The sequence below is a fragment of the Pan troglodytes genome, chromosome 18 (genome assembly GCF_028858775.2).
Source record: "Pan troglodytes isolate AG18354 chromosome 18, NHGRI_mPanTro3-v2.0_pri, whole genome shotgun sequence".
In the NCBI taxonomy this organism is placed as follows: Eukaryota; Metazoa; Chordata; class Mammalia; order Primates; family Hominidae; genus Pan; species Pan troglodytes.
The window spans coordinates 79924103-79950547 of NC_072416.2; the positions used below are offsets into that span (position 1 = coordinate 79924103).

The window sequence follows — 26445 nt, forward strand, 5'->3', positions numbered from 1 at the left end:
ACTTGCGCCCAGCTACAAAAATGTTTTTAAAGTTAGCTGGGTGTGGTTGTGCATACTTGTAGTCCTAGCTACTCAGAAGGCTGAGGCAGGAGGATCTCTTAAACCCAGGAGTTCAAGGATGCAGTGAGCTATGGTCAAGCCACTACGCTCCAGCTTGGGCAACAGGGCCAGACCTTGTCTTTAAAGTAATAATAATAATGATAATACTTAAATGTAAGTGTATTGTAATTATGAAAGTATAATTCTTCTGATTATAACACGATACATGGGTGAGAGGTGACGCGTTGTAATGGTTAAGCTTGGGCAGCAGCCTGGGAGCTGACTGCCTAGGTTAGAGTCATATCTCTTTCCCTCGGCTAGCCTTTCAAACTCGACCATGGCTCGAACTTCATTATGCCCCAGTTTCCTCCTTTGTAAAATGGGGATCACAATAGAACATCCCTCATGGGTTGGGCTGAGGATGGGATGAGTTAACAGATGTAAGGCTTAGAACCATATCTAGCTCATTGTATTTGCTATGTAGTTGTTTGCTCTTCTCATTTTTCCAATCTTTTATTATAAAAATTTTAAAACGTATAGAAAAGTAAAAAGGGTTGTATAGCAAGCATCCACCTAGACACTACCTATGATTTCACTCTGCACATTTATTTATTTATTTATTTATTTATTTTTTGGACAAGGAGTCTTGTTCTGTCACCCAGGCTGGAGTGCATTGGTATGATCTCGGCTCACTCTAACCTCTGCCTCCTGGTTACAAGTGATTCTCCTGCCTCAGTTTCCCAAGTAATTGGGACTACAGGCATGCACCACCACACCCAGCTACTTTTTGTATTTTTTAGCAGAGATGGGGTTTCACTATATGTTGGCTAGGCTGGTCTCGAACTCCTGACCTCAGGTGATCTGCGCACCTCGTCCTCCCAAAGTGCTGGGATTACAGGCATGAGCCACTGTGCACGACCCCTGAACGTTTACTCTGTTTGCTTTATCACATCTGTCTAGGCCTCTTTCCAGTTATTAATGCATGTTAATTTTAATGCATTTCAAAGTAATGGCAAATGCATACATATGTTGCTATTATTTTTTTAAAAAAAAGAGACCGTCAACTGTTAAACAAAATGGTCTGGGCATGGTGGCTCATGCCTGTAATCCCAGCACTTTGGGAGGCCAGGGTGGGTGGATCACCTGAGGTCAGTAGTTCAAGACCAGCCTGGCCAACATGGGAAAACCCTGTCTCCACTAAAAACACAAAAATTAGCCTGGTGTGATGGCATGCTCCTATAGTACCAGGTACTGGGGGGGCTGAGGCATGAGAATCGCTTGATCCTGGTAGGTGGAGGTTACAGTGAGCCAAGATTGTACCACTGCACTCCAGCCTGGGCAATAGAGTGAGAATCCATCTCAAAAAAAAAAAAGTGTATAAAATTGTCTGTATTTTCCTTTAACATAAGGAACAGAGTCCTATAGATGAAACAGAATCATTCGGTTGAGGGGAGAATGAACAGGCAGGCCAGGGACTTCCTGACAATGGGAACAGCCTGGGCAAAAGAATGCCCCACTGCAATTTCCCCCCAAGTCCCCAAGGCTGGCTGATCAGGCAGAGCCCCTTCAAGTGGGCATTAAAAATACTTGCTAATCCCAAGGTTTTGGGTGGCCAAGGCAGGAGGATCACTTGAGGCCAGGAGTTTAAGATCAGCCTCGGTGACATAGTGAAACCTCACCTCTACAAACAAATTTTTAATTAGCGGGAATGGTAGCACATGCCTGTAGTCCCAGCTACTCAGGAGACTGAGGCAGGAGGATCCCTTAAGCCCAGGAGTTTGAGGCTGCAGTGAGCTATGATCATGCCGCTGTATTCTAGCCTGGGCAACAGAGTGAGACCCTGTCTCTTAAAAACAATTAAATCAACAAAAAATAAAATAAAATACAAAAGGTAAAAATACTTGCTTGCTCAGATTTGATTTAGAGGAAACTGAAGAAGAGGCCTTACGGAAGGCAAAGAAGAAAGTTCCAGATGGGAGAACCCAGCCTGTCCTCCACTGCCCCAGATGATTCTGCTGTAGCCCAGATTTGAAAGCTCTACTCAGCAAAATAATCTCCCCGTATCAGTCATCCATTGCTGCATAACAGATGACTCCAAAATGCCGTGGCCTAAAGCAACAATAACTCAGATTTTCTCATGGTTTCTGTGGGTCAGGTGTTTGGGAGTGGCTGGGAAGTTCCAGCTCTCTGCAGGGTCTCTCGTCCAGCTGCAGGTGGATGCCAGCTTGGGCTGGGGCCATCTCCAAGGTGTCCTCACTCTCACGACCTGTGCCTGGGCTGGGAAGACATGAGCAGAGGTGAGCTTTATGGGTGGGGCTCCCTGGGCACCTCTCCAGCATGGTGAGGTCAGGGTAGCTGGTCTTGTAACGTCATCTTGGGGCTCCTAAGTTGTGTGCCTCAAGCTAGGCAGAAGCTGTCACACATTGTCCATTTTGCTACATTCTATTGAGGCAGTTATAAAAAGTTACAAAGGGGGCCGGGCATGGTGGCTCACGCCTATAATCCCAGCACTTTGGGAGGCTGAGGTGGGCGGATCACCTGAGGTGGGCGGATCACCTGAGGTCTGGAGTTGGAGACCAGTCTGGCCAACATGGTGAAACTGCATCTCTACTAAAAATAGAAAAATTAGCTGGGCGTGGTGGCAGGCACTTGTAATCTCAGTTACTAGGGAGGCTGAGGCATGAGAGTCGCTTGAACGCAGGAGGCGGAGATTTCAGTGAGCCAAGATTGTGCCACTGCACTCCAGCCTGGGCGACAGAGAGAGACTGTCTCAAAAAACAAAAACAAAAACAAACAAAAAATAGTTACGAAGTTCTGAGGCTGGGTGCAGTGGTTCAAGCCTGTAATCCCAGCACTTTGGGAGGCTGAGGCAGGAGGATTGCTTAAGCCCAGGAGTTCGAGACCAGCCTGGGCAACATGGTGAGACTCCATTTCTACAAAAAATTTAAAAAATTAGCCAGGTGTGATGGTGTGAGCCTGTATCCCTAGCTACTCGGGAGGTTGAGTGGGAGGAGTGCTGGAGCCTAGGGGGTCGAGGCTGGAGTGAGCTGTGATTGATTGAGCCACTGTACTCCACCCTGGGGGACAGAGTGAGATCCTGTCTCAAAATAAATAAATAAATAAATAATAAAAAGTGAAAAGTTACAAAGATCTGGCAGGTTCAAGGAAAGGAAACCTGGACCCCATCTCTCCATGGATGAATGTCAATGTGACAGTGTAGAAGAGCATGTGGCATGGAGGAAGAATCAGGGGATGTGTCTTTGGAAAGAGCAATTGCCCACAGCTGGCATCTGAATAGATTCACTCTCCTCAAAGACACTTTTGCGACACTGATCACTGGCCAAGCATGCCCCGTGCAGGTCTCACCCTCCAGCCCATGCAGTTGTCTTTCAGCCACAGGCTGAACACTGGCCATCCCAGCTGTGTCAGAGGACTTTGGCAAGCCTAATTTTCTCCATCTTTTTTATTACCTTGTGGACCAGGTTGAACAGTGTCCCCCAAATTTATGTCCACCTGGAACCTCAGAACATAGCTGTATTTAGAAAGAGGGTCTTTGCAGATGTAATCAAGTTAATATGTGGTCATACTGCATTAGGGTACATCCTAAATTGATGAGGCTGGGTGTGGTGGTTCAATCCCGTAATCCTAGTACTTTGGGAGGCCTAAGTGGGCAGATCACTTGAGCTCAGGAGTTCGAGACCAGCCTGGACAACATAGTGAGACCCTGTCTCTACAAAAAATATAAAAAATTAGCCGGGCATAGTAGTGTGCACCTGTGGTCCCAGCTACTCGGGAGGCTGAGGTGGGAGCATTGGTTTAGCCTAGAGGTGAAGGCTGCAGTGAACCGTGATCACCCCATTGCACTCCAGCCTGGGTGACAGAGTGAGATGAGACACTGTCCCCCCCCCCCCAAAAAAAAATAAATCAATGACTGGTGTGTCATAAGAAGAGGGACATTTGGACACAGAGACATGCACAGAGGGAAGATGATATGAAGACAACACAGGGACACACAGGGAGAGCACCATGTGACAACTGAGGCAGAGGATGGGGAGAGGCATCTGCAAACCAGAACACACAAAGGATTCCCAGCCACCACCCAAAGCTTGGAGAGAGGCATGGGACAATCTCCCGCAGAGCCTCCGGAAGAAACCAACCATGCTGGCCAGGTGTGGTGGCTCATGCCTGTAATTCCAGCACTTTGGGAGGCCCAGGAGGGCAGATCACTTGAGGTCAGGAGTTCGAGACCAGCCTGGGCAACATGATGAAACCCTGTTTCTACATAAAATACAAAAATTAGCTGGGCGTCATGACGGGCACCTGTAATCCCAGCTACCCGGGAGGCTGAGGCAGGAGAATTGCTTGGACCCGAGAAGCAGAGGTTGCTGTGAGCTGAGGTGGTGCTAGTGCCCTCCAGCCTGGATGACAGAGTGAGACTCGGTCTCAATAAATAAATAAATAATAAAGAAGAAACCAACCCTTTTGACCCCGGGATCTCAGACTTTTAGCCACCACAACAGCGAGTTATAGTGTTTGTTATAGCAGCTCTGGGAAACTAATGCATGTTTTCAATGACATTTTGGCCCCTTCTGAATGGTGGTCTGGATGGCTGGTTGACAGCTAACTTCAGACCCGATGCAAAAGCCCAGTCTATGTAGGAATGTCCCCTGTGGACAGCTGTTGTGTAGCCAAGGTGGGTTACATACTAGGAAAGGGTCCTGGGGGCCCCCACAGGGAGCTAACTCTATTGACGGGGGACCCAGGTAACAGATGCAGGCATTTGCTGTGAGTCACAAGACACTGATGTGTGTTTGCTTGCTTGGGTATTTTTTTACTTTTTGTTTTTTAACTTTGTAAATGAGGCTTAGCCTTCCCAGGTGTGTCCTACCTCTTCTGTCTCCTGTCTCCCATCTCTGTGTCCTGTCTCCTGGAGCTGGTTTGATTTTGTCAACAGGGGCACTGTTTGTGATGGCAACAGCTGTGACCTTTAGAGCCAAGAGGAAATCCACCTACAGGGACTCAGGCCTTTCTCTCCAAGTGGGGCCATAAACTGTTGTTCACCAAAACATGGGGGAGGCATAGGAGGGAAACACAGCTGCTCCTAGTGGAAGGCACTCTGTTTCTCCTCTGCAGGGCTGGAGACACAGGTGGGCACCTGGCTGTGCCCCCAACCCTGCCCTCAAGCTCTGCACCATTTTGTAACCCTCAAAAGCAATCAGGCCTCTGTACTTGCTGAGCCCACTGACTGAGAAGTTCATTTTCCAGGCCCTCACTTAGCCAGCGCCTCCTCCTTCTCCTCCTCAGGTCACCCTCCTCCAAGAAGCCTTTGTGACCACCACACGCAAACCCAGCCCTTCCTCCCCTATTATATTCATCTGCTCTGCTAAAGTGCTCACCCCACTGGAAATGATCTTGTTTATGTGTTTCCTTGTTTACCGTCTGTCTTCAGTGGAATGGAAGAGCCATCGGTATTTTGTCTTTTTTTCCTCTTGTCCATTCTTGTATCCTCAGCTTCTAGAACATTCCCTGGAACACAGCAAGTGTTCAGTTATTGTTCATGGAGTGACAGATGTCTCAGCCAAGAAGGTACAATCACAGGGAAGAATGACTTCAATTGGTTTTGACTTCAACCTGCTTCCAGCCTGGTTCCCTTCTCCCACCTCCCTACAGCCCACAGAAGATCTTTTCCAAACCGGAAGTCTGTCCAGGTTATTCTTCTGCTCTAAGGCTTTCAGTAGCTCCCCCTTATCCCCAGGAGGAAGTCCAAATGCCTTAACAAGTGTCAAGGAACCCTTGGCGAGCCCTGCTTTACTTGCTAGTCACTCGTGCACAGCTGAGTCCTTCCCCAGAGTGGATGTCATTCATGCTGTTCCCATTGCCTGGATTCCTGCTCCTCTCCACCCCGTTCAACTGATAAACTCTTGGTTTTTTTTTTTTTTTTTTTGAGACTGAGTCTCGATCTATCACCCACGCTGGAGTGCAGTGGTGCGATCTCGGCTCACTGCAACTTCTGCTTCCTGGGTTCAAGAGATTCTTGTGCCTCAGCCTCCCGAATAGCTGGGGTTATGGGCGTCTGCCAACATGCCTGGCTAATTTTTGTATTTTTAGTACAGACGGGGTTTCACCATGTTGGCCAGGCTCTTCTCAAACTCCTGACCTAAAGGGATCCCCCGCCTTGGCCTACCAAAGTGCTGGAATTGCAGGCGTGAACCACTGTGCCTGGCCTCAACTGATACACTCTTGTCCTTTTACTAGGCTCAGCTTAGGGACCGTCACCTCCAGGAAGCCTTCCCAACCTGCACTGATCATTTCTTCTTCTTCTCTTTGGGATTATCACTTGTATTGTAATCAAATCTTGTTTTTTTCTTTAAAAAATATTATTTGCATTCAGTAAAATTCACCCTTTTTGACATACAGTTCTGAGGTTTTTTTTAGTTCTATAAGTTTTGTCAAATGTGTAAAGTTGTAATCTCCAACACAATCAAAATATAAAACAATTTCCTCGCCCCTCCCCAGTTCCCTTATGCTCTTTTGTATCCAACACTTCTTCCCACTGCAGCCCCTGGCAACCACGGATTTGCTTTCTGTCTGTACAACACTGCCTCTTCCAGAATGTCATATATAAAATCACGCTGTTTATAACCTTTAATGCTGCTGTCTTTTTTGGGGGGAGTCGGTGGGGGGTTGGGGCGAAGTTTTGCTCTTGTTGCCTAGGCTGGAGCTCAATGGCACAATCTCAGCTCACTGCAACCTCTACCTCCAGGGTTCAAGCGATTCTCCTTCCTCAGCCTCCTGAGTAGCTGGGATTACAGGCGCCCGCCACCATGCCCACCTAATGTTTGTATATTTAGTACAGATGGGGTTTCACCATGTTGACCAGGCTGGTCTTGAACTTCTGACCCACCTCGGCCTCCAAAAGTGCTGGGATTATAGGCGTGAGCCACCATGCCCGGCCTAATGCTGGTGTCTTTCACTCAGCTTACAGTCATGCATTTGAGATTCAGCCTTGGTCTTGTGTGTATCAATAATTACTTTTTATAGCCGAGTGCTACTTCACTGTATGAATGTTTGTTTATCCAGTCACAAATGAAAGACATTTGGGTTGTTTCCAGTTTGCAGTGATTATGAATGAAACTACTGTAAACATTAGTGTTTTTCTGTGGACATATGTTTTCATATCTCTTAGGTAAATACAGGTGAGTTTGCTGGGTCATATGGTAAGTGAATGTTTAACTTTTTAAAGAAACTGCCCAGCTGTTTTCCAACGAGGCTGCACTGTTTTGCATTTCCACCAGTGGATCCACATCCTCACCAGCACTCGGTGTTATCGTCAGTTTTTTTTTTTTTTTTTTTCCCCGAGATGGAGTTTCGCTCTTGTTGCCCAGGCTGGAGTGCAATGGTGCGATCTCAGCTCACTGCAACCTCTGCCTCCCGGGTTCAAGCGACCCTCCTGCCTCAGCCTTCCGAGTAGCTGGGATTACAGGTTTCCCCCACCATACCTGGGAAATTTTTTGTATTTTTAGTAGAGATGGTGTTTCACCATGTTGGCCAGGCTGGTCTCCAACTCCTGACCTCAGGTGATTCATGCACCTCGGCCTCCCAAAGTACTAGGATTACAGGTGTGAGCCACCGTGCCCAGCCTATTGTCAATGGTTTTTTATTTTAACCATTTTAATAGGTGCGTATTTTTTGTTCAACCAGTTGATCTTCCCCAGCAGCCTGTGACTCCTGACAGAGAATAAATCTTTCATCTCCTTATGCTCAGAGCCTGTAGTAGTAACTGACATGTGGTAGGTGCTCAAGAAATGCTGTGGGCTGATTGAATGAGTCCATTCATGGAATGAATGAATTTCTTGACTGCATGAATGAGGGTTCTATTGAAACAATGCTTAAGGTAAGTTTGTCTCAGATGCCATGTGAGTTTCTCTGCTCCCCCACAAAGGAACTCACCATGAGTGATGAGCTGGTCTTTCTGAAATGGTTGCCGCAGGTAAAACCCCCTTACCATTATGTCTAATATCTTCCTGTATCTGCCCAAAGTGCCCAGACTGCTTCTACCTCTGAACAGGCTTGCATGGGTTTCTTCCCTGTTGTTTCAGTGAAAGGCACTGGTGCCCATACTAGAGGGTGCAAGAGAATGATAGCGGCGGGCGGCAGTTAAATGCGGATCCCTAGGCCCTGCCCCCACGTTCTGATTCAGTAAGGCCAATAACTCCCGGCGCATCTCAGACTTTTCTAAGGCCCCCCAGGAGAGGTGAGAGTCCTCTGTAGAAGTGTAAATAATTCTGGGTCTTGAAAAAGACATGGGCCTTCAGATTCTAGTTCTGCCACCACTGGTGGTTCACTCCTGCCGGTCGCTTAATGCCTCTGAGCCTCGGTTTTCTTATCTGTAAAGCTGTCCTGAAAGTAATGGAGCTTCCCAATTCCACTGTGAGGATGAAATACATTGACTGCACGAAGGGCCCTGATGCAAGGTAGATATTCAATAAATGTTGTGGATTTTGGTAAGCCAAAAAGATTCCAAATGCTTTCTCTCCACCCCCTTTGCTAACTGCCTTATATTTTAATTTTTATTGATGCATAACAATGCAGGGAAGTGTGCAGTTCACTGGATCTTCACACACCAAACACACCCATGCCCACATCACCCACACCCCAACCGAGAAACCAGCACCCCTCAGGACTCGCCTGGGTGCTGCTCTTCACCACCTTCCCAAGGGCAACCGTTCTGACTACTAGCAGCCTTGTTTTTGAAACAGTTTTAGTTTTCTATAACAACTAAGACATGCATAGTAAAGAATATTTAGAAAACACTGACAAGAGAAAAATCAGAGACATGTTAACATATTGAACAGCCTTTAAAAAATATTAATTTTTTGGCCTGGCGTGGTAGCACATGCCTGTAATCCCAGCCCTTTGGGAGGCTTAGGTGGGAGAGTCGTTTGAGCTCAGGAGTTCAGGACCAGCCTGGGTAACACGAGGAAACCTTGTCTCTACAAAAAAATACAAACATCTAGCCAGGCTTGGTGATGTGTGCATGTAGTCCCAACTACTTGGGAGGCTGAGGTGGGAGGATTGTATGAGCCCGGCGGAGGGGGCAGAGGTTGCAGTGAGCTGAGATTGCGCCACTGCCCTCCTGCTTGGGCTACAGAGTGAGACCCTGTATCAAAATAATAATACTAACTTTCTGTTGAGGTATAACATGCATAAAATGGCCCAGATCAGGCCGGGCGCGGTGGCTCACGCCTGTAATCCCAGCACTTTGGGGCGCCGAGGCGGGCGGATCGTGAGGTCAGGAGATCGAGACCGTCCTGGCTAACACGGTGAAATCCCGTCTCTACTAAAAAAACAAAAAATTAGCTGGGCGTGGTTGCAGGTGCCTGTGGTCCCAACTACTCGGGAGGCTGAGGCAGGAGAATGGTGTGAACCCGGGAGGTGGAGCTTGCCGTGAGCCGAGATTGTGCCCCTGCACTCCAGCCTTGGTGACAGAGCGAGACTCCATCTCAAAAAAAAAAAAAAAAAAAAAAAAAAAAAAAAAAAAAAAAAGGCCCAGATCATAAGTACAGAGCTCAGTACATTTTCATAAAGTGACTAACCCATGTGACCACAAGATCAAAACCTAGAACATCGCAGCCCTCAAGGTCCTTCCTTCTGCTGCCTCCAAGGCCGTGAGATTCTCTATTCTGACTTCTTTTTGTGTGTGAGAAAAAGTCTCTCTCTGTTGCTCAGGCTGGAGTGCACTGGTGTTGTCACAGCTCACTGCAGCCTTAAACGCCTGTGCTCAAGGAATCCTCCCATCTCAGCCTCCCAAGTAGCCAGGACTATTCTGACTTCTAAAAGCACTGATGAGTTTTGTGAAACACAGCCTTGTTTTAGACAAAGCTTCCCTCTCTCTGGTGCTGCTGGAGAACTCTTGCTCATCCCTCAGGACCCAGTTCTGAGGTTACCTCCTCTGAGAAGTCTTCGCAGCTCCATGAGGCAGAGGATTAGCCCTTGCCTGATTTGTCCCTCTAATTCTGCTCTTGCCATTCTGTGATAGTAAATGCCTCTTCCTGCTGTCTCCCATTGAGAGGTAAATAGGTCTAATCTATTTGCCTAATATAGGGTACAGTGGGTTGAACTGTGATCCCCCCCAACCCCCTACCCAAAAAAAACAACAACAAAAAAACTAAGTCCTAAACCTTGCACCTGTGAATGTAACCTTACTTGGAAATAAGGTTTGTTTTTGTTTTTGTTTGCTTGTTTGTTTGTTTTTTTGAGATGGAGTCTCTCTCTCTTGCCCAAGCTGGAGTGCCAGGGCAGGATCTCTGCTCACTGCAACCTCCACCTCCTGAGCTCAAATGATTCTCCTGCCTCAGCTTCCCAACTAGCTGGGACTACAGGCTGTGCCTCTACGCCTGGCTACTTTTTGTATTTTTAGTAGAGACGGGGTTTCACCATGTTGGCCAGGCTGGTCTTAAACTCCTGGCCTTAAGTGATCTGCCCACCTCGGCCTCCCAAAGTGCTGGGATTACAGGTGTGAGCCACTGGTGCAAGGCTGGAAATAGGGTCTTTATGGAGGTAATTAAGTTAAGGATCTCAAGATAAGAACATCCTGGATGCAGGGTGGACACTCAATCAGAGGACTGGTGTTCTTACCAGAGAAAGGAGAGGGGTATTTGAGACAGAGAGCAGAGGGCCATGAGAAGACAGAGGCAGAGTTAGAGTGACGCAGCTCCAAGCCAAGGAGCGCAGGATCACCACCAACCACAGAACCCGGGAGAAAGGCGTGGGGCAGATTCTCACCTAGGGCCTAAGGAGGGAACCAGTGCTGCTGCTGGCACCTTGCATTCAGACTTCTGGCCTCCAGAACTGTGAGATGATATATTTCTATTTTTTTTTTAAGTCACCAAGTTCATGGTAATTTGTTACGGCAGCCTTTGGAAGGTAAGACACGGGGCCTGGTATTAAATAAGGGCTCAGTGTTTGTCCAGTGAATGAAAGGGGCCAGGCACGGTGGCTCACGCCTATAATCCCAGCACTTTGGGAGGCCGAGGTGGGTGGATCACCTGAGGTCAGGAGTTCAAGACCAGCCTGGCCAACATGGTGAAACCCTGTTTCTACTAAGAATACAAAAAAAAAAAAAAAAAAAAAAAAAAGCTGGGTGTGGTGGTGCATGCCTGTAATCCCAGCTACTCGGGAGGCTGAGGCAGGATAACCAGGGAGGTGGAGGTTGCAGTGAGCCGAGATCATGCCACTGTGCTCCAGCCTGGGCAATAGAGTGAGACTCCATCTCCAAAAAAAGAATGACTGAAAAGGCTAAGAAAGGAAGCTTGGCTTGCTGGTCTGTGGTGGGAACAAAAGGGAGACCTTTGGATGCCTTCTTGCTCTGTGCCAGCTGCCTGGTGCAGCCTATGAGCACTGCAGGACCCTGCAGACTGCCTGCCTGACACCATCTCCCCTTGCCCCTGCCGACAGCTGCCCTGTTTGGCCACATACTCTCTTGGGCATCCTCTCATGATGTGGGGGAAGCCGATCCATCCTAAATATCCTGCCAAATGTGGAAAATCCCATTTTCTTGGAGAGTGACTGAGGCAGAGCAGGCTTTGTGACCCATTTCTGGCCAATGACACAGAGGGAAAGCGTGCTGGGTGTGGGGGGGCGTTGGGAAAAGGTGTACTCTTTTCAGTCTCTTCCCTTTCAGGTCTGGTTGCCAGGAGTGGCAGATGTGGAAATAATCGGTGTCCCTGTTGACACACTTGAACTTCTCAGTGTACCCTGTCTGCACCCCAACCACTCCTGGGCTTCCAGCAATGTGAGATCATTGATAGCCTTTTTGTGGAAGCTGAATACATCCTAGTGGAGACTCCAGACATGAGAACGAGGGGCTTTTGTCTTCAGCAGTGCAGATTGGGAAACTGAGGCTCAGAGACTATTACATTGTTGGAGACACAGGGGGGTAAGAGGCAGAGCTGGGATTCACACTGAGGCCCACCTGTCTCTGCGTCCCATGTTTTCAGCTGTTCTTGTACACTATTGCTCTTGGCTTTCAACTGGCTGTCTTGATTTTACATGAGGTTTGGGGCCTGGCAAACGCCTGGTTGCAGTCTGGTTCTTAGCATAACAGGGTCTGCATGTTGAGTGTCCATTGCAATGTAGTGACTACTGAGTCAGCTCCAGGGGTCCCATCTAACCAGGATCCATGCCCAGGGCTTGGATATGCGTTCGCAGACTCACTCCTCCACAGCAGCCCTATTTACCAAAGAAGAAAGTGAAGCTTACAGCGGCTGCAAATGCTGTGCAGAGCTACAGAGAGTGAGCGACTGGGACTGGAACCAGCTCTGTCTCACTCCAAAGCCCCCTTTTTGTGTTCCTCCAACTACACTCTGTGCCCATCATGCAGGACTTTGATGGTTGCTGCTATATCCCTGGAGCCTGGGAGTGCCTGGCCCCTTGCAGGCACTCAGCAAATGTTTGTTGAATGAATAAATGAGCTCCACCAGGACTCCAGGTTAGAGATGCTCAAAGCAAAACCATGGGTCGGGCACAGTGACTCATGCCTGTAATCCTAGCACTTTGGGAAGCTGAGGTGGATGGACTGCCTGAGCTCAGGAGTTTGAGATCAGCCTGGGTAACATGGTGAAATCCTGTCTCTACTAAAAATACAAAAAAAAAAAAAAAAAAAAAAAAAAAAAGCCAGGTGTTGTGGTGCACGCCTGTAGTCCCAACTACTCAGGAGGCTAAGGCACAAGAATCACTTGAGCCCAGGAGGCAGAGGTTGCAGTGAGCTGAGATCCAACCACTGCACTCCAGCCTGGGCAGTAAAACAAACAAACAAACAAACAAACAAACAAACAAAAAAACCACAAAACCATTAAACCGGGGGCTCCACCAAGCTGGCCACAATTTAAATAGCAGAGGGGTCTGCCCTCCCCTACCTCCAGAAGCAGTGAGGCCTAACCCCATTGAAAGCCCATTCTGGGTGGTACTTCCTCTCACAGAGGCCTGCCAGCCAGCAGCTGGGACTCGGCTCGTCCCCAGGGATGTGTGCTTCTCTGAACAATGTTGGGAAAGGAAACTAGACTCAAGGGCTCCAGGGGGTTTTCTGGTCATTTTGGCTGTGGGGGTAGAGGGGTAGGGTTGGCGAGGTTCCCTGGGGCAGGGCGGTGGACCTCAGCCTGGTCACTGCCTTTGGAGGTGGTGGTGAAGGAGGGGAAAGGAGGTCTGGGTTTGAAATAACCCTCTAAGGGTGTTTTTGTTGTTGTTGTTGTTGTTGTTTTTGTCAGGGTCTTACTCTGTTGCCCAGGCTGGAATGCAGTGGCACATGATCTCGGCTCACTGCCTGCAACCTCTGCCTCCTGGGCTTAAGTGATCCTCTTGCCTCAGCTTCCCAAGTAGCTGTGACTCAGGCACACTCCACAAGGCCTGGCTAATTTTTACAGTTTTTTGTAGAGTTGGAGGTCTCATCATGTTGCCCAGGCTAGTCTTGAACTCCTGGGCTCAAGTGGTCCACCCTCCTTAGCCTCCCAAATAGCTGAGATTACAGGTATGAGCCAATGTGCCCAGTCCACAGATATTTTTCAAAACAGCTTTATTGAGATATAATTCACATCCCATGCAACTCATCCATGTAAAGTGTACAGTACAGAGGCTTCAGCACATTCACAGAGCTGAGCAGCCATCGTCACAATCAATTTTAGAACATTCTTATCATCCCAAAGAGCAGCCCTGTACCCCTTATCTGTTACCTTCCGATAGGCCCGCTCTCTGCTTTCCTGGTCCTTGGCAACCACTGATCTACGTTCTGTCTCCATAGATTTGCTGATTCTGGATATGCTATAGGTGGGTCTTATGATGGGGAAATTAGGTCCAAAGAGGGTGGCTGAGCAGCCCACAGCCATACAACTAAGGAAGGGGCAGACCTGGAACTGGAGCCCAGATTCCTTGTTTCCAAGTTCATGCTTTCACAGGAGGTCTTCTTCTTGCCAGTAACAATTCCTAAAATAGTCAGCCTTGGTTTTCCCCATGGGGATGAGTGCTTTACCTCCCTCATGTCACAGTCCCCCTCAGATGTAGGTACATTTCTGATACCCATAGGTATAATAATGAGGAAACTGATACCCAGAGAGGCTAATGGTCCAATGCACCATGGCTGCCAACACAGAGAAGAGGGTAATAGGGAAAAGCATTTGTATGCCCAAGGACTGGTGAGCAACACAGAATACACAGAGTCAAGATGATTCAGCTTAAAATGTAATTTTCTTTCAGGTTATTCTTTCTTACCTATCCACCTCCCTTTTTCTTTCTTTTGTGGGAAAAGGTAAAGAAAGATCCCTCTACCCTTTGAGGTCACTTCCTGACCCATTTGTGCATCTATGTAGAGTGGTTACAAACTCACATCTCCCTGCCTGAATGCCTCTTATTAATCTGGGGATGGGTGGCAGGTCAGCATGCCCATGGGCTCTGACACCAGACAGGCTGAGGTTCAAATCCTGCCCCCACCACCCACTGACTTAACCCACTCTAGCCCTCTGACAGCTAACCTGTGACAGGGCCTTTCTACCTCATATGTCTGAACCCACAGAGTGGTTTCTTTCTCTTTCTTTCTTTCTTTCCTTCTTTCTTTTTTCTTTTTTTTTTTTTGACGAGTCTCACTCTGTCACCCAGGCTAGAGTGCAGTGGTACAATCTGGGCTCACTGCAAGCTCCACCTCCTGGGTCCAGGCCATTCTCCTGCCTCAGCCTCCTGAGTAGGTGGGATTATAGGCACCCACCACCAGGCCAGGCTAATGTTTTTGTATTTTTAGTAGAGATGGGGTTTCACCATGTTAAGCAGGATGGTCTTGATCTTCCAACCTCGTGATCCGCCCGCCTCAGCCTCCCAAGGTGCTGGGATTACAGGCGTGAGCCACCGCGCCCGGCTCAGAGTGGTTACTTTCCCTACCTATTTTATTCCATGGAAAAGAAAGAATACACAGAATGGTTCCTTCCCCACCTATTATCCTTGGGAAAAGAAGTGTCATTTTACATTAGAGTCCTCCCAGAACAGCGCCTGCCGCCTTGATGATGACGACGATTGTTAATTCTGAGATGGAGTCTTGATCTATCACCTATGCTGGAGTGCAGTGGCACCATCTTGGCTCACTGCAACCTCTGCCTCCTGGGTTCAAACGATTCTCCTACCTCAGACTCCTGAGTAGCTGACACTACAGGTGTGTGCCACCATGCCTGGGTAATTTTTGTATTTTTAGTAGAGAGGGGGTTTTACCATGTTGGCCAGGCTAGTCCTGAACTCCTGATCTCAGGTAAGCCGCCTGCCTTGGCCTTCCAAAGTGCTGGGATTACAGGCATGAGCCACTGCACCCGGCAGATTATTTTTATTTTGAACAACCAAGTTAGAGTTTGAGAAAGAGATGAGGGGCCCCCAGTACTCTCTTTCAATCCACTGATTCCTTCAGTTGTTCACCTGGGGGATGGGGTTGGGCTAGGGGTTGGTTAGCAAAAAATGAGCCAAAGAAGAAAATGAATTAAAAACATGAAAGAAAAAAAAGCAAACTGCCATTTATGATGACCATTGTCTCACACACAATGGACATTTTAACTCAAAAATATTATAGGCTCACAGGCATAGATTTAACAGAAACCTGTTCTTCATGTTCTTATTTTTTTGCTTGCTTTCCACAGATGACAGAAAAATCCAGCCAGAATTGGCATCTGTCAAGATAGGCTTTTAGGAGCCATGGCTCCCTAGAGTGGTCTCCACACATTCTGATTATATGCAATCTCATTTTGCCATCAAGAGACTTAACCCACTCCCCTATCCATGTAGACTTTGTAATAATAAATTATACATATATATGACTGAACTAATATATTATGTACTTTATATAACACATACTAAAACAAAGGTGTGAAAAAGATTGGTTGAAATAAATACAAGCTGAAGTTCAAAAAAAAAAAAAAAAAAAGTGAGGCAAAGAAATTGCCCCTAGATGTAGTCATTTTTCCTGGGGAATTGGCCCCATGACTTCAAGTGGTTGATGTCATAATGAGTCCTTCCAAGATCTCTTTAAAAAATTGATGGGTTAAGTGATCTGTGGTGATGAGCACAGGTATACACGCCAGTTGGGAGTGCTGAAAGAAATGAATCCACAGATCTTGTGAAGTCAGCAAACGAGTCCTATGGCTTGGGATACAACACTGACAGTGAGAGTGATATTCCTCAATTAAAAAACGCTATAACAGGCTGGGTGCAGTGGCTCATGCCTGTAATCCCAGCACTTTGGGAGGCCAAGGTGGGTGGATCACTTGAGGTCAGGAGTTTGAGACCAATCTGGCCAACATAGTGAAACCGCGTCTCTACTAAAAATACAAAAAATTAGCCAAGCATGATGGCATACACCTATAATCCCAGCTACTCAGGAGGCTGAGGCAGGAGAATCGCTTAAACCTGGGAGGTGGAGGTTGCAGTGAGCCGAGATCGTGCCACTGCACTCCAGCCTGGGCAAGAGAGCAAGACTTTGTCTCAAAAAAAAAAAAAAAGCTATAACAGACCAGTGGCACATGCCTGTGATCCCAGTGCTTTGGGAGGTAGAGGCAGGAGGATTGCTTGAGGTCAGGAGTTCAAGAACAGCCTGGGACACATAGTGAGATCTCATGTCGAAAAAAGAGAAAATTAGCCAAGTGTGGTGTGCGTCTATAGTCCCAGCTCTTCAGGAGGCAGAAGCAGGAGGATCGCTTGAGTCCCGGAGTTCGAGGATGTGGTGAGCTATGATGGCACCACTGCACTCCAGCCTGGGTGACAGAGTGAGACCCTGCCTCTTAGAAAAAAGAAGCTATAACTCAAGCAACTTGGAAGTGAAATTCAAGTGCCTGACAGCTGTCTAGGTGCCCCTGAAGCTGGCTCTAGTCACAACAAAGATACCTCCATTAAAGAGCATAGGAAGGGTTTGAATCAGATAGCTTCATGCAACACACGAACGGAAAAATAAATTTCTTAAAGAACATATTAGCTTCTTCCCATGAGATCAGGAAAACGGGACATCAATTGTCTGGGGTTCTTTGCTCCTGACTCCCTTTGGGGCTGGCACTATGTTGATCACGTTTTACAGATGGGGAAACCGAGGCTGTCGGTTTTTAAGTGGTCTGCCTAAGGTAGCAGTAAGGGGTGGTCTGACTCCAGCGTAGCCTCAACGAGGGCTTCAAATTAGGGCCATGAATTGGCAATTCCTGGCGGGTGATTGTGAAGAGTATATTTATTTTTAATTTTTATTTATTTATTTATTTATTTATTTATTTATTTATTTATTTATTTTTGAGACGGAGTGTCTCTCGGCCACACCCATCCTAGCTCATTGCTGTCTCGAACTCTCGAGCTCAGACGATCCTCCCGTCTAGGCTTCCCAAAGAGCTGGGATGACAGGCGTGAGCCCGGGCGCCCGGCCGGGAGTGTGTTAAGTATACGGCAAACACCTGGACTGCGGCCGGCTCTCCAGGAATGCTGTGATATTGGGGAATTCCCTTTGCACCTGGCCAAGTGGCCTCGGGCAGGTAGCCTCCCCTCGGGTTGCCTCAGTTTCTTCTTTGGCACGCAGAGGCGGGGCTCCAGGCCTGGGCCGCTCCATGGCGGGGAGGGCGCGGGGACGCTGCGCTCGGGGTGCGCTCCGAGAGGCGGACCGGGCTGGGCGCGCCTGGGGCGGGGCGAGGCGGGGCGAGGCTGGGCGGTGCGGGGGGCGGCCCCCGAGGATCACGTGGCGCGGCGCCGCGGCCGAAGCAGAAGTAGCGAGCGCCGGCGGCGGAGGGCGTGAGCGGCGCTGAGTGACCCGAGTCGGGACGCGGGCTGCGCGCGCGGGACCCCGGAGCCCAAACCCGGGGCAGGCGGGCAGCTGTGCCCGGGCGGCACGGCCAGGTGAGCTGCCCGGCCGGGAGCGAGGCAGGCAGGGCGCCCAGGGACCTGCGCCCCGCGGGGACCGGCTCCCAGGGCGCTGCGTCGGAGGGGGTCTGCGTCCTGGCTCATCCGGAGCGGGCATGGACGGGGCGCACGCTCGGGGACCCCGGCCCGCCGTGCCCGGGGTCCGTTTGGTGACGGCAGGGATCCTGGCCCAGCCGCTGGCCACTTCCTCACCCCGGGCCGGCGCCACCTCTCCGGTCCGTGCGGTGGGGCGGCCCCAGCTTTGAATGGGGACCGGGAGGAAGGTCAGGGGTCGTGTGGGGGCTGGCGTTCAAAACTCCTCTTTTCGAGCGGCTCTGCGTGGGGTGGCGCCGTCTCTCCTGACCGCCCTTGTGCCCAGAGCTCGCGGACGCTCGGAGCCACACTTCCCCGTCTCACTTCGGTGGTTGCGGGTGGCGGGTGGGAGCGATACCGCGGGAGGCGCAGTCCTTCCCCGAGACTTTTGGAGAGCTTGCACGACACTCGCGATTCCCGCTCCGCAACTGTCTGCGTAATTATGCGTGTGTCTGTGCGTGTTGTGTTTTGTTGTGTTTTGGAATCCCAAAGAGGGCATTACCCGCACAGCGCAAGAGTTCAGGTTAAAGACGTGCCCCGTTTGGACGGGGAGCTCCTGGATTCCAGCAGGACGGTGGGGCGGGGCTCTCTTGGTACCCTAATCTTGAACTAGGGTGAGAAACTATGGGGGGCGGGGTGGTAAAGGGGTGACATGGCGCGAGGGAAACAGGTGGCCTTGCCCGTCGGAACTTAATTTGAATTTCAGTTCCATCAGTGGGACCCTGGGCAAGTTGAAGAACCTTTCTGAGTCTGTTTCCCCCTCTGGATACTGGAGCCACCCAATTTTCCAGGGCTGTGTCGAGAATTGGGGCTTATTGCTGTTCCACGAGGTTCGCTGAGAATCGGGGCGCATCCATGGAGAGTCCTTGGGCAGTTCCTGACTCTCTGGTTCAAGGGCATTCTCTGGGGCATGGGCCCTCGTCCTTAGCTACAGTTCTGCGGGGAAGTTTTACAGAATTTTGAAGTCTATGCCAGCCTCAAGCAGTTTCTCTTGCAAAGGTGTGTGTGCAGTCACGTGTATACCAGCTCAGGGACAATCGTCATTGTGAGCCTCACTGATGTTTAAGTCACCTAATGATGCAGCTGCCTTCCCCCACCAGCGACTGGAGTATGGGCAGTTCCTCTGGAAGAGGAAAAGCACAGACCCCATGAATAGCCCTTTTGCACTCATTGGGTAGAGTCAATGAAAAGCTGCTGGTGAGAAAACTTTTGAAAACACTTCTTGGTCAGGTGCCGTGGCTCACACCTGTAATCCCAGCACTTTGGGAGGCCGAGCTGGGCTGATCACTTGAGGTCAAGCGTTCCAGACCAGCCTCACCAACATGGTGAAACCCCATCTCTACTAAAACTACAAAAATTACCTGGGCGTGGTGGTGGGCGCCTGTAATCCCAGCTACTCAGGAGGCTGAGGCAGGAGAATCACTTGAACCCAGGAGGTGGAGGTTGCAGTGAACCCACATCGTGCCACTGCACTCCAGCCTGGGTGACAAGAGAGACTCCATCTCAAAACAAACAAACAAACAAACAAACACAAACACTTCTTAATTTAGAAAACAGCAAGAACATAAAGAGAAAAGTTTGCCCGTTACATCATCAGTTAATATAAATAAAGTCAAGTTGTATCCTCTACCCTCTCCCAGCCTCCGATAAATAGTAACCACTCTCCTGGATTTACCAGAAGATCACCTTTATAAAAAGGGGATTGTATTATACTCATACAGTTGCAACTATTGTCTGCAGCTATTTTTTTATTGACCTCACAAATCTTTCCAGATCAAACTGCTTATCTATCATCCTCATTCTTTCTGATGGCTACTGAGCGTTCTTCAATGCATGTCCACCATTATTTATCCAGGAGGCCCCCCACATTGATGAGCGGTTGTTTTCTGTTTTTTTTTTTTTTTTTTTTTTTTTGTATTTCTATTGCAAATATTGCTTCCATGATTTTCTGTCGTACATATTGCATCTTTGTGCATGTCTTTCTTTACATGTACAATTGCAGGATCGAAGCATATGCGTGTTTTGCTTTTTAATAGCTGCTCACAGGTTGCCCTAAAAGAGCAGGGGTGGAATTTACACTCTCACCTGCAGTGGCTGACACCATTCCTTTGAAAATAGTGTATTCCCTCTAATACTGCAGGGTGGGTGTAAGGTGCAGCAGTAATGTCCCTTGAACTGTTGGAGGGGTCCTTACCACTCAAGTATTTGCCTGTGCTCCATTTTAACACAATTGTCTTGTGGGATTTTTGGATGAAATCCTGTACTGGCTTACCATGCATAGAGCACTGAAGAGACAAAAACTTCTGGTTTTGGGTCCTCGTATCTCATTTCATGTCCTTTTTTTTCCCCCCGCCCCGAGACGGAGTCTTGCTCTGTCGCCCAGGCTGGAGTGCAGTGGCGCGATCTCGGCTCACTGCAAGCTCCGCCTCCTGGGTTCACGCCTTTCTCCTGCCTCAGCCTCACGAGTAGCTGGGATTACAGGCATGTGCCACCACACCTGGCTAATTGTTTTGTATTTTTTTTTAGTAGAGACGGGGTTTCATCGTGTTAGCCAGGATGGTCTCGATCTCCTGACCTCATGATCTGCCCACCTCGGCCTCCCAAAGTGCTGGGATTACAGGCATGAGCCACCGTGCCTGGCCCATTTCATGCCTTTCTAAATAAGCTTATGAGATACAAGAACATGAATGAGCTTATGAGATACAAGAAAATGTCCTTTAGAAGGACATGAAATGTAAAAATGGCAAAAATCAGTTATTCAAACTCAGCCATATTTGTATTTACAAAATAAGTCATTTTATAGAATTACCCATTAAGAATGGGAAACAGGAACAAAAAAGGGATTTCAAGGCTTTTTTTTTTTTTCTTTTTTCTTTTTTTGAAAAAACCAAAAAAAGCAGAAGCAAAATGGAAGTTGCTGTGGTGGCTGGTGCTGTCTCCTGGGCTCAAGGTCTTGGAGACCTCCCTGCCATAGTTGCTAAAGCGTGGAACGCTGGAGACCTGAGCTGGGTGCTGGCAGGATTTGAATGGTGGACTCCAAGGATCTTTTGGCCGTGAAGATCTGTTTCCAATTGTATCTCATAAGCTCATTCATGTTCTTGTATCTCATAAGCTTATTTAGAAGGGCATTTCTTGAGATAAAAGAACCCCAAACCAGAAATCAAGGAAGTTTTTCTCTTCAGTGCTCTGTGCATGTTAAGCCAGTACAGGATTTCATCCAAAATCCCACAAAACAATTCTGTTAAAATGGGGCACAGGCAAATACGTGAGTGGTAAGGGCCCCTCCAACAGTTCAAGGGACATTACTGCTGCACCTTACACCCACCCTGCAGCATCAGAGGGGATACAGTGTTTTCAAAGGAACAGTGTCAGCCACTGTAGGTGAGAGTGTAAATTCCACCCCTGCTCCTTTAGGGCAACCTGTGAACAGCTATTACAAAGCAATTGGTGAGAGGCAGCATGGAAGTCTGGTGTTTATGGCTGAGTTGATCCACTGGGCTTCGAAGCTGGAAGTAACTGGGACCCTGGGTAAGGTTAAGTCCAAGGCCCTCCCAGAGCGAGGGCTGGAAAGAACTGAGGAGCCTGGTCCCTTATCCTGGTTTCTGTCTAATTGAAGGTGTTAAAATGGGGCTTGTGTTTCCTACTTATGTTCCAGTGGACAATGGCCTAGAGACCTGGGAGTGGGGAACTCCAGGATGCATGGCTGGGGACAGTCAACATAGTGAAGAGCTTTGTGGTTGGCAGCTGGGTCAAATCCAGTTTCAGCTACTTTTTAAAAATTTTATTATTATATTATTATGCTTTAAGTTTTAGGGTACATGTGCACAATGTGCAGGTTTGTTACATATGTATACATGTGCCATGTTGGTGTGCTGCACCCATTAACTCGTTTCGCTACTTTCTATCTGTGTGACCTCGGATAAGTCCCTTAACCTCTTTTGAGAGGGACAAGTACTGGCAAATCAGTTAATATCTGGCCAGATGCTGTCACAGGATTCTGGACTAGGGGCTTGGGACTCAGGTGAGGGTTTTGATCTTTGTGCTGCTGCTGGTCTACATGACTTTGATCAAGTAATGTGACCTCTTGGGATTTCAGTTTTCCCCTGCAGTGTTTCCCATTGAGATAAATGAGATGAACCAGACACGACAGGTGCTTGGCACCTGGGGAAGGGCCCAATAAATGGCTGCTTAACAAGGATGAAATGGGCCATGGGGGCACCTTGTTCATCCCTTTGTCCTGGCTAATGATCAGGAGGTCATTTTGGGTTTCTCCTGATAAGGTAAGATGCACATTAACTCTCAGCAGGGTTTTTTAGCATACTCTGTTCTGCCTCCTAGCCTTTGCTTAAACTTAAAGCCAGTTCCTCCTGCTTCATCTTTTTTGAAAGATTGAATTCAGATGCCTGCTTTTTTCCCCTGAAAGCTTTTTCTGAGCCCTTTAAGTGCCTAGCCACACTCCAGATTAAATTTAGGGTTCCTTCTTGCTGCTCTCTGCCCGCCGTGCCCCCAGTGCATGCTTCTGCTGCTGCACTTGTAACTACATTAGAATTCTCAGTTGATTAGTCTGTTTCCCCATGGGCAGAGAGCAGGTGTAAATTATCTCCTGCTGCTGGCATGGCTGACCGAGGAGGTCCCTTTGGTATGGGTGTGCAGTAGAGGGAGGTGGGGGCAAAGGGCAAATCCTGGGCCCCTCCCCATTCCCCTCATTTGCATCCTAGTCCCCAGCTCAGTGCCTGGCATAGAGTTGACATTTGATTAATGCCTTCCCCAATGGCTGATTAATGCTAACTGAGACCCTGGTAAATGCTGCAGGCTGTGCATACATTGTAGCTTTTTGTCTTCCCAGATGCCCCTTGTGGGCATTTAACCTCCATTTTACAGATGAGGGAACCGAGGCACAGATTTAGAGCAGCTTGGCAGAAGGCTGAGCCCGGCTGGAAGCACAGACAGCCCTGGCTGAACACCAGCCTCTCACTTCTCCTTTGGATCCTGGGAGGGTCTGTCTAGTGCTACTCTGTAACCTTGAGAGCTACAGAGTAACAACTCCAGGCACCTCCAGGGACTTGGAGGGAAAGGAGGAGATAAGAAACAGAACAAATAATGGTAATTTTAACAATAGCTTAATCTAAGGAGTGCTGACTTTGTATCATTGTTTTAAGGGCCTGAGATACATTATCTTGTTTAAGCCTTACAAAAACATTTAGATGGTGGATACTGTTACCTTCTTTTATGGGATTGGAAATGAGCCCAGAGGATCTAAGTGACTTCTTGTAGTGGCTGCAGCCTAGCTGGCAAGGGGGTCCCTGCTGGTTCAGCTCCAGGGCCTGGGGAGCCCCTTCACTCTAAGTCCTATTTTGGGGGCAGGCAATGTGTTTCTGGGGATTTGGGAGGCAGAGTAAGGGGATGGTACAGAGTGAGGGCTCAGGGAGGGACTAAGGGATTTTGAGCAGAGGAGTGACATGATTTGATTCATGTTCTAAAAGGATCCTTCTGGCTATGCATCTGAGAATTGACCCTAGCAGGTCAGGGAAGAAGTGGGGAGAGCAGGATTAGAATAGTTCAAGTATGAGATCTTAGGAGGAGCCGGTGAAAGGGTGAGATGCGTTGGAAGTGGTCGTGAGAGAGTCCACGCAAGGATTCCTCCAAGATTTTGGGCCCAAGCACCTCTCTGACACTGACCACCCGCAAGCATAAACAGCAATCAAGGACAGCTGCTAGGTGCTGGCCGTCACCCCAGGTGCTTTGCTGGGGCATTTCTGAACACTCCCATTTTAAAAAGGCTAAAACTGAGGCACAGAGAGGTCAAGCAGTCTACCCAGAGCCACACAGTCAGCAGGAACCTTCTCTAGGGTTTGAACGTGAAGCTGCCAAGACCTGACATTTCCTGCCTTTCATCCTCATTTCTATGCAGAGGAACCATTTGCCAAAGTCTCCATGGATGATTCTGAAGGTTTAGTTTGTTTTTCGTTTATGTCTTTTTTGTTGTTGTTGTTGTTCTTAATTTTGCTCAGGAATAAAGAGATGGTTAGAAATATCTAGACAGGATAGAGAAGGATGTTGGAGATTAGGGGTGAGACGTGGGAGCCAGGCTGGGCTGCTTTGGCTATTCAAATATTCTTTAGGATAAGAGTGGGTGGGGAGAGAGGGGGCTCACTGCCAGGTCAGGGTGATTTGGTTATTCAAAGCCCACGTAACGGTTGGGTCCTTGAGGTCAGGGGCTCTTCTCACACAGTTTCTATTTAAACCTTTGTGTCCTGCCTTAGCTCTCTGAGTGGCCAGCGATGCCTTGCCACTAGAACCTTCTCCTAAAACTCATCCTGATTGACATGAGACAGGATTTTGGTTCCTGAAGTTCATGCCCTGTTAACTAAACCCCTTTCAGTACTAAAATCAGTTCACTCTTTAATTCTGCCCTTTCAGCTTCCTGATTTCTCCCGATTCCTTCCTTCTCCCTGGAGTGGCCGACAATGTCCACCACGGTCAATGTAGATTCCCTTGCGGAATATGAGAAGAGCCAGATCAAGAGAGCCCTGGAGCTGGGGACGGTGATGACTGTGTTCAGCTTCCGCAAGTCCACCCCCGAGCGGAGAACCGTCCAGGTGATCATGGAGACGCGGCAGGTGGCCTGGAGCAAGACCGCTGACAAGATCGAGGGCTTCTGTGAGTACTCGCTGGGTGGAGCAGTGTGGCCCGTCCTCTGGGGCCCTGGCCTGAGCACCTGTCCACCTTCCTATCTTGTCATTACTGTGATTGTTGTTGGTTTGATGTGTTCTTTTATTCATCTTAAAATGAAAGCATTGCCAGTTTGTGTGGATCTCTGATGAGGTTTACACCAGGTGGAGGAAGTTCAGCTGGGAAAACTCTGGTGAAAGAACTGAAGCTGAGGTCAGCCAACTTGGAAATGGCATTCAGGCAGCTCTTCTTGCCTGGTGGTTCTGTGCCCTGTCTGACAGCATCAGGGATCGTCTGGTTCCCACAACTGGTCGAGTCATCTTTCCTCTTAAGGGCGAATTAGCCCAAGCCTGCAGAAACTCATAGCTTGGTCGCCAAATGCTACCGTGTTTTACTGCACACCATAGCAGTGAGGGGCCTTTGCTTTAGTCTCCAAGCAGGGAGAGTGAGTTGTTGAATGTTCTGTAGCTTTCAAATGCAGGTCTGGTCCTGGTAGAGGTGTCCCTCCTCCCCTACCTCCTTTAGATTGGGCAGCTGGTTCAGATCCTAAAGTTTCTAAGACTGTTTTTAACAAACAGAGTAAAGGCACTTAAGCAATTTTCAGTTGCAAATATTTGCTCTAATTTATGTTTTTAAATTAACTAGTTTTTAATTGAAATATATATTCCTGGGGGTTAAGGAGTCAACTCAAATATTTCTCCTCCCTAACCCATCCTACTGAGGCAAGCTCATTACCAGTTACTTTTATCTTCCAAAATAGTCTATGCTTGCATAATGTGTGGGTTTAAAAAGAAAACAATTGAGAACTTTTGTACACTTCTGCACCTTGACTTCTTTTTGTTAATTAATAATGATGTTGGCGGTGGTTTCTTATCAGCACACATTGATCTCATTCTTTCTTGGACACATGACATATAATGGCACAGGCCTCAATGTAACAGTTTAACTCCAGAGAGGGGCATTTCATGCTATTTCCAGGCTTTTGTTATTAGTCGAAGTGACTATCGTTGTACTCTTTTTTTTTAAAAACAAAATTAATGTTTTTGAGACAAGGTCTCTTTCTTTTACCCAGGCTGGAGTGCAATGGCATGATCATGGCTCACTGCAGCCTCAGCCCCCTGGGCTCAAGTGATCTTCCTGCCTCAGTCTCCCAGGTAGCTGGGACCATGGGAATGCACCGCCATGCCTGGATAATTTAATTTTTTTTTTTTTTTGTAGAGGTGGGATCTCACTATGTCCAGGCTTGTCTCCAATTCCTGTCCTCAAGTGATCCTCCCTCCTTGGCCTCCCAAGGCATTGGGATTACAGGCATGAGCCACCTCACCCAGCCTTGCACTCTTTTTTTTTTTTTTATAATAGATTGATTGAGACATAATTCACATAGTATACATAGAATTCACCCATTGTATGCAGCATGTATAGTGTGGTGGTTTTAGTATATTTATATAAATGTGCAAGCACCACTACCATCAAAAGTAGAACCTTTATATCACCTCAAGATGAAACCCCATACCTTTCACCATCACCGCATCCCCTCATGCCCCCTACCAGACGTAAGCGACTGTTAAATTTAATTCTGTTTCTATAAACCTCTCTATTCTGGAGATTTCATAGAAATGGATCCTATATATGTGGGCTTTTGTGACTGGCTTCTTTGACTCAGCATTTTTCAAGGTTCATCCACTTTGTTGCGTGGATCAGAAATTTCCCTTTTTGTGGCAGAATCATGATACGTTGTATGGGTATTCCACA

The 26445-nt window shown here is 48.1% G+C and overlaps 1 protein-coding gene and 1 long non-coding RNA gene across 6 annotated transcripts in view; both read left to right on the forward strand.

Annotated features, from left to right (window-relative positions):
* Window positions 1-15883, forward strand: part of LOC134808772 (uncharacterized) — a 39479-nt gene extending 23596 nt beyond the window's left edge. Inside the window, exon 3 of the long non-coding RNA XR_010152464.1 lies at window positions 15702-15883. This is a non-coding gene — a long non-coding RNA (uncharacterized LOC134808772). The remainder of the gene's footprint in view (window positions 1-15701) is intronic.
* Window positions 15884-17734: 1851 nt separating this feature from the next.
* Window positions 17735-26445, forward strand: part of PLCG2 (phospholipase C gamma 2) — a 178327-nt gene continuing 169616 nt past the window's right edge. For 2 of the 5 annotated variants that reach the window (XR_010152465.1, XM_016930240.4), the window contains exons 1-2: window positions 17759-17925; window positions 24442-24681. Coding sequence is in view for 2 of the 5 variants with exons in the window: in XM_016930240.4 (XP_016785729.3) it covers window positions 24489-24681 (193 nt within the window). In the remaining 3 variants the exon portion in view is untranslated. Of the gene's footprint in view, window positions 17926-24441; window positions 24682-26445 lie in introns of all 5 variants that reach the window. The other 3 variants (XM_001148089.6, XM_063797467.1, XM_063797474.1) reach the window with 3 other exon arrangements.